Source organism: Trichechus manatus, unplaced genomic scaffold (assembly GCF_000243295.1).
Source record: "Trichechus manatus latirostris isolate Lorelei unplaced genomic scaffold, TriManLat1.0 scaffold00142, whole genome shotgun sequence".
NCBI classification, from domain to species: Eukaryota; Metazoa; Chordata; class Mammalia; order Sirenia; family Trichechidae; genus Trichechus; species Trichechus manatus.
In genome coordinates, this window is record NW_004444078.1 from 1,902,150 (window position 1) to 1,910,826 (window position 8,677).

Genomic DNA, 8,677 nt, shown 5'->3' on the forward strand with positions numbered 1-8,677 from the left:
TTGGTTCTGTTGTACACAGAGTATAGGGTTGCCATGAGTCAGAACCAACTTGATGGCACCTAACAACATCAACAACAACAAAAAAACAAAAACAAAATTCTATAATCTAGATTTTTTTCCATTAATCTATGGCCTGTTGCCCCATAAAAAGTCACCAATAAGACTCACGTTGCATTATTGAATCCAACATATTCATTGCCAGCCATCTTATTCAAAAACTGCATCACCTATAAACCGAAAGTAGGAAGTATTAGTAATCAAAAGACAAATCTGTAAAGAACGTGGCATAAAAACTGAATTCTACATTCCACTTACATAGTCAAATTTCTCAGCATTATTTACTCCTTGCTGCAGAGAAACGAGACATAAGTATATTAGTATAGGTACCACTACAGTTAAATTTTAAGCCAATGTAATATCAAAACTTTCAAACTGCTACCACTATAATTGACACACTGCATTAGTACTTTTAAATCTAGGAAATACTTCTAAAGCAATTTAGTATTTACATAAATTCTTTCAAGTGTTCTGTCATTAACACCAATATGTTGAGAATAGGTCTGACTTACAAAGGGAATGCTTTATTTTAAGTACATCTTTACCCAACCTGAATTTACAGAATTTAAAATACCCAACCTGAACTTACAGAATTTACAATACAAGTTACCCCAACCCCTTGTCTTTCATGACAGCACATAATTTACTTGACTGTACACTATTTATTTAGTTGCACATTTAGAAAACTTAAAATAAAGTTTCACCCTTAGAAAACAATTAAGTATACATACATTATAATTTTAAATTAAGAACAATCTACGTATAAAGTTATACCAATATTAGTGTTAGAAGAATGACTTATGTTGTAAAACTAGCTAATCTTTTTTAATTCTAATATATACGAACATTATGGGTATATTTAACTAGTGCAGAAAAAGAGCTACCCTTAAAATCTCTCACTGGTTACAATAACACTTGAACTAAAAAATTAAAATTTATATTTTACAGTATCTAAAAAATTAACTACAATTATACTTAGCATTATGCCAATTCAGATCATGGAAGATGTATTGTTTCAGCACCTCTATTTCTGACATGTTAGCTACTGCAAATGTCAATAGGAACAACCTATATAACGCAGATCAGTTCATTTTACCTCCGCGAAGTTTACAAAGCAGTAAGTTGTAGATCTGAAATCAAACGTATTAATTGGTGATATGCACCCAATAGAAACAATACATCTCTAATTTATAAGCAGGTTTAAAATAAAATAATTTGGCAAACAAAGTTTTAAAAAATGTATTTTTTTAGACTTTACCCTCAAAAGATCCAAAACAGTAGTACACTTTAGATTTTTATTATGGGGGTAGGGGAGGGGAACCTGTACTAGACTATCATTTAATTGTATAAAGCCAGGTTCATTCTCCACTTTACAAGGAGATAAATTGTGGCTGATAATCTGTGAAAACCTACAAATCAATTTATTGGAGAAAGGATGTGTAGTCACTGAAATCAGTCAATCAGTAACTGAAAGAAACACCACACTATGTCATCAAAATCAGGCATTAACAAAGCTTAAATAATATAAGGTTAATTTAGCTTTAGCCATATGGTAATCACAATCTATATATTTTCCCTAAAGCATCCTTTGACATGTTTTAAGTTTTCTTTCCTTCTAATACACCAGAAATAAAAAACGTAGAAATGTAACGCCAAAGGTGTTCAATGAAAAATAATTAAAAGAAGAAATTACCAACTTCATTGAACTGTTGCAGTTGTCAAAATATTCCATAGATCCTAATGCTGTAAAATATGTAACAACATTTAAACCATAAAAACCTTTTTAATCTTTGGAAAAGCACAAAAAACAAAACAAAACAAAAAACAACTCTTTTGGAAAAGGATGTCGGCATTTGCATTGGGATGTCACATGGATAACTGCTGGTTATACAGTTAATCAACGTAAAATAACCAAAAGCTATATTAAAACTTTCATTTACTGACCTAAACTGTGCCTGTAAAACTAATACTAACTTTATTTAGCTGTCACGTTTAATATGAAAAACAAAAATAAAAACTGTTTCAATTCTAGGGTATGGTCACATAGTTGGTCTATTTTTTTGCCTACTAAATTAAAGCATAATTGAGTTTTGTTTCTATTTTGTTTTTAAGAAAAACAACTGGTGTTTACCAATGTTTGTCATTACACATCATTTTGGGTAAACTACTTAAAATGCCCTGGGCAGATAATGTAAAGGGAGCAAAATAAAATACTTGAATTATTGTGTGTTAACTCAAGAAAAGTCTCTCCCTAAAATTACCCTGTTTAAATGTGATGGCATTTGATTAACGTTCATTCTTATTATCTATCCTAGAAGTGGCATTTAAATTAACGAAGTATATTTGCCCCTGTACTCCTTGTAATGATTTCATGTACTTCAAGGATACACGGGATCTGATAACCATTATTAAATATCATATAATTTTAACTTGAAAAAGTTACAGTAAAAAGTTTATTTGCAAAGCTGTTGGAAAACACACACATACACATGTACAAAACAGAGTTAAATTCTCCTCCTCCCCAAAAAAACAAAAACTGTAAAACCATTATCATCATTAAGTGAGTAGGAGGATGCAGCGGGGTGGAGGGATAGATGTTTAAAAAAATTGAAGCTGGCAATGGGTACACAGAGGCTGGTTATACTATTTATTTTGTATATGTTTGAAAATTTTCATCAATAAAAAGTTAAAGGAAAAATATTTATTTGCTAATAACTTACCACACTCATTTAGGGAACTGTTCCTTTACAGTATTTTCTTTCCCCTTTCAAACAGTAATTGATTTTTACTTAGCTCATGTTAATCAGTGGATAGTTTATATTGCTAGAATGAGATAGTGTTTCTCTTCCTACTTTTAGTTTTTACAGTGTATGAGCTGAGAAACCTTGCTGACAATCTATAAGTAGATGGGAATAGAAAAAGTTTTATTACAGCATTGTCACTCAGTTCTTTAAATGTCACTCAGTTCTATACCTCATTATATGCCAAAAGTCAGAGTTGACTGGCCCTCAGAAATCATACTTACTGTTCTTATTAACTGACAATTAATTCTCTTTCAATTTTGTTGAAACCAAAGAACTAGAAATAACCTGGTATACAAAAGGATTTGTTACCCAGTCATTACATTCACATCCTCAATACTGACTCCAATATTTCAAAATGTTCTGACTCCAGTATTTCAAAATGCTCTCTTTTGTTGGTGCCCAAGAGGTTTTTACAACCTGAGGCAGTGCACCACAGAAACATTCAGGACGCGTAAGAAGAATGCTCTTCTTTTAGAAAATGGAAGGATACCTGAACCAAATGAAGATCAATCATAAGAAAGAGCAGGTAGAAGAAACTGAAATCCGGAAACTGATTGTCTTAAAACTATAAATTCCCTTTTACCCCTTGGAAAAACTTCATGTCCCCAAGTTGAAGATCTTTGCATAAGCTTATTAGACACTGTATTATTTTAATTTTGAATAAGTTAACAGTAATTTGTAGTGAATATAGTAGGAAAACTTTTAAAAGAGACTAAACTGGAAAAAAATATTTACCAACATTTCTAATCCAACCATTAAAATGACTTTTAAAAGCAAACGATTTGTCTGAAAAGGGTAATCAAACCCCACTACTAGAAATAAATATTTTCCTATAAACATTTCTATCATGCTACAGAATTTACATTCTTTTGAAGAAAACTTTATAAATGAAATTTTTATATAGAGGCACTGAGTTTTAACACTGGCTATTAAAAACTATGGTAGAGTGTTTTCATGGTTGGTTTTTACAGTGTATTCATGAATTGATTCATGTATTATACATCATAACACAGATTAAAATGCTACTGTTAACACAGAGATCTACCAATAAATTTAATATTAATATGGCTCATTTAAAGTCAATACATTTATCAGTTATTCTGTAAATACAAAATTTGATTCCATTAATAAAATACAGAGGTACAAAAGCCAAGTAAAAATTAGATAATAGAAGAGGTGAAAAAGTAAGTGAAAATGATCTTTTTTATCAAATACTCTAACTTTCCCCAGAAATGCCTTAAAGTTAAATATTACCAGGAGAATTAAAAGAGATATTACACATAAAAAACAATGATCAAGATCTAGTATTTTCACAAATTAACCCTAATTAAAAAGCAACAAAAAAAGGAATTCTTTTGGCAATAAATTATCTGCCTTTATAAAATTAAAACAAAACCCTCAAATATACCAACTGGTATAAATATGAAAGTAAATACATCAATACAGTCAGTCCTCTCTTCTGAATGCAAAGACATCTAAGGCATCATCCACTGCTCTCCACAGCCAAAAACTACCTTAGGTATGTGGCTTATAAGCAAGTCTAACAGGTTATTGTTAATATGACCAAATTGAGCATTATACACTTAAACTTGTCTTGATTTTCATGGAGCCATCATTAAATTGCCAAAAAAAAAAAAAGTCACTTTTAAACTCCAAAATACTAAAAATACTTTTGATAAAAAAGATTAAGCTTCTTCAAAAGATAAAAACTGAAAACTACAACTAGAATAAAAAGAGACATAAACATAGAAGACAGTATAGCTTACTCTTGACCTCTAAAATAAAAAAGTAGACTAGTGGCAATTATTTTGCAATTCGTCGCCCTCATTTTTCCACCCTACCCCTGAAGTCATCCGCAGACCTTAACTTTTAAATTGATACTAGGTGAAATTTTTATCACTGAAGAGAAAAAAAAGTACATAAGGATAGCGCTATTTTATTCAGAAATAACTGTGCTCCTTTCAAATTTATTTTTATTCTTTAAATCAGGCAACCACATATTATCATCATCAAACAGACTGCATCAAAAAATATTCCTTTAAAGTTAGTAGCTACCAGACAGAAAAAGAAAGCAAGTATAGTCCTTATGTTTTTTTCAAAAAATATGTGCATTTTAAGTATAAAATGACATTTGTTTTTAAAAGGTATTTACCTATATAGCTTTGGTTAAAATTTTAAATACTGAAGTTTTTCTATAAGTTTAGTAGTTAAGAATTTATGCAACAGGTTCCTTCTGTCCAAAATCCTCCTTTTTTCCACAATCTGCTAATCCTTTTGAACATTTGCTTTGCCTCTTCCCCCATTTCCTGAGGATCACCACCAATCCTACAAGGAAAAAATATCAATACTACAAAATTATGAAATAAAGAGTCTTACTAAAGACTCTGGTTAATTTTTTTTCCCCCAGGGGCTTGAAGTAATGTGAGGAAAATGTGTTAATGGCATCATAATAAAGCCCTGAATTTTGGAAGAAAAGAAACACTAATAGGCTTAAGGTCATCAACTAAAAGAAGAGCTAAAAAACAGAACTCACATCTAGTAGCCATGGTAAAATAGCCATGCTTTGGTACTCAACTGTAAGCCCATTGGGAGGGACCTGGTTCCTTAGAGATAGTAGGCACTGACTGATATACAAAGAATAACTCTACAGACCCACTGAAAAACAGATGTAACTTTTTAAACCAACAAACTGGTATCTTTCATACAAGTTAAAATTAAGAAAATAACATTTCTGCTTTTCAGACAACATAACTATATTAGGTAAAGTCAAAGATGTCATCAAAAGAAACAGCATACACCTGTATTAAATATGGAAGCGTGAAGTCTAATACACAGCAAACAGAAAAACAAATCTAAATCAGGAGATTTAGTTTAGGCCAATTCTACTGTTGTCACAAGCTATTTGGTCTCAGTTTCCTGAACTACATAAAGTAAGAGAGCTGGGCTTGACAACTTCTGAAGGCCCTTCCAGCTATAGTTTTATTACCTCAATTTCAAAACCATTACTAATTCATAAATATTATGTGATCACAGAACTTGCAGAGATCACATACAGATATTTGTAAGTTTTTAATTCTTTCTTAAAAAAATCTTAAGTATTACATTTTGGGGCAGTCAGTTTTACAAAGATTTATATCAAACTTCCCCATATAAGATTTGTATGAACTTCATATAAAAAAAAAAAAAGCACTTGTGAGACACATTTGAAAAACAAAAACTCAAAGAAAAGTTACCTCAAATATGAATGATATACCCCAAAGTCTTATTTTCAACTTTGTCAGTCTGAACCGCCAACCTTTTGGTTAGCAGCTGAGCACTTAACCACTGTGTGACCAGAGCTCCTTAAAATTTTTATAAATTTAAAATCACTAATCAAATTTGTAAATATAAGATGACTCAGTTAAATTTCTGACTGTTTCACATTAAACCACACTTATGTTGTATATTTTTTTTTTAACTATGTTTTTAAGTGCCCACATTAATGTGATTCAATTGTATAGTTTATGGCTTGTGACTATAGTAAACGGAACTAATGAAGGGACGGTATGATGATATGACCATACATGCAATTCCTACATGCAGCATTTCAGGGGAGTGTATTACACCTGTGAATCATTAAACAAAGGAAGATTTTTAACTGCACGCAGTTAAGGAAGTCCTCAATTAATCATTTACACATATGCCCTTTCTTGAGAATACCACTGGTGTTCCATGTTAATCTTTCTCCAGTGTAAAAGTTCTTAAACTGGGGTCCATGGATCAGCTTCAAAGGGCCTGTGAGAACCCCCTAAAGTTGTATGTAAAATCACTATACGTGAACATTTTTGTGGGAAGACCCAAAAAGCCTTAGAACCATTCTAGTGGCCACCAAGCATTAACACATACATTGTATCATCATAATTTTCCATACCTCTAATTTAAGTTACTGTTCCAATCTGAACAACTATTAATGAGACTTTTCTCTCATTGAACATTTTCTAATCTCATGGTAAAGGCCTATTTACTCATGCATACCCCACACTACAATGTATGCTACCTGGAGGCAGGATGGCACCTAGCACATATTCATAATTTTCTACAATAAACAAAGATTTCTTTCACCTCAAGCAGACTTTTCTCTTATGTAAAATAGCCTTAAATAACTAGATGTTCTAACGGACAAAATGAAAATTTCCACAGCCTATTAAAATTAGTTACATTAAAAAAATAACACTTGGCTATATGTATCTCATTGGAGTTGTAAGGATTAAATGGGCTAATGATTATGCAGCATTTGCCCCAAAATAACAACTAAATATGTGTGTGTGTGTGCGTGTGTGCATGTGTAAGTGTGTATATGTATGTATATTTTAATAGTCTTCCATCTTAAAGGTTTGTCTCATGAATATCTAAAACTCATGAAAGTTAAGAGAGGATTTCTAGTACACATATGAGATGAATTTTTGTGAACTGGGCCAAGGGTGTAACTTATACCCTTTGTGTAGCAAGTACCCCATCCTCAGTAACGTATCTATAAAGCCATGTCATTATGTTTTATTCCAAGTCTATTAACTTGGAATAGACACAGATTTACTGAACAAACCATATAAATGTTTCAATACAAATTAAACTTATTTTAATACAAATGAAATTTATAGTTAGAAATTAAAAACTTAAGTATCTCACAATAGAACCATTTTCAAATGCTTATTTCAAAACATTAAAACGTCCAATTATAAGGCAAACAAAACATTAAATACAATAGAAACTAGAAAGCATAATCAGGATAATATAACTTAATAACTGGAATAAGCCTTGTTTTAGTTATAGCATGATTTAAGTAAAATAAATGAAACAAGTTCAAATGAAAATTGTGATTCCAGCTCACGAGAGTATAAAAGACTTCAGAGTATTCGAGGGTAAATATACTTTGTTTTAAACAAAGTACCAGACCATTTGTTTTTACATATGGTGATGACAAAAATTATACAGTAAATGCATTTAATTTTGTTTATATCTTGTTCATTCTAGAAGAGCCAAAAGGAAGAGAAAGAAAAAAATTTCAAAACTTTTTAAGAAAAACTCCTATGCTTACTCTTCAGCAGACTTTTTTTTCATTTTTACCAGATCTTCAAGTTAAGAGTAACTAACTGCTGGAATTTATAGTCATCTGTTTTAAATTTTGCCCTTAAAATTATTACATCATTTAATGTTGAAATAAATAAAAATCCTAACCTTATACAGTACAATTATTTTTTTTAAGACCAGAAGAAAACTTTTCACAGTTCTAAATAAATAACTCAAACTCATCTTTATGCCTTAGTTATTAAAAAAATTTTGTTAGGTTAAAAGGAAATGTCAACATCTTACCTTTATTAATGAAGTCACAACAATTGCTCCGGCATTTACCATTGGATTGTGTGGCTTATCTGTAAAATACAAAAGTAGTAGCATTATTTCAAAATGGTATCATTTTCTTCAACGCACAGATACTTCGTACCTAAGAGATTTTTTTTTTGGCAGGGGGGCGATTTAAGTCAGTTACATATCAGATTAGTAATTCACTTCTAGGATGCTGCTCTAATAATCATATAGGTAAAGATTTATATAATACAGAGAGACAATAAAGAGCAATGTAAGTGCACATCCAAATTTCCTAGCTCTTCCACTTAGTAGCTATGTGTCCTTGGGCAAGTAACTGAATTTCACTGTGCCTCAATTGTTTCAATGTAAACCAGGGGAAATAATAGTATCTATACTTTATCAAGATAAAATGATTGAATGAATTAAACACATGAAGTGCTCAGAAAGTACCTGACACATACTTAAGCACTGAA

At 31.0% G+C, this 8,677-nt stretch overlaps 1 protein-coding gene across 12 annotated transcripts in view; it reads right to left on the minus strand.

The window, feature by feature from the left end:
* Window positions 1-8,677, minus strand: part of GLS (glutaminase) — an 89,172-nt gene that overhangs the window by 51,989 nt on the left and 28,506 nt on the right. For 5 of the 12 annotated variants that reach the window (XM_012558168.2, XM_023739860.1, XM_012558169.2 and 2 more), the window contains 3 exons: window positions 8,211-8,269; window positions 316-348; window positions 169-227 (listed from right to left, as the gene is read on the minus strand). In XM_012558168.2, the coding sequence (XP_012413622.1) occupies window positions 169-227; window positions 316-348; window positions 8,211-8,269 (151 nt within the window). The other 7 variants (XM_023739864.1, XM_023739863.1, XM_023739866.1 and 4 more) reach the window with 7 other exon arrangements.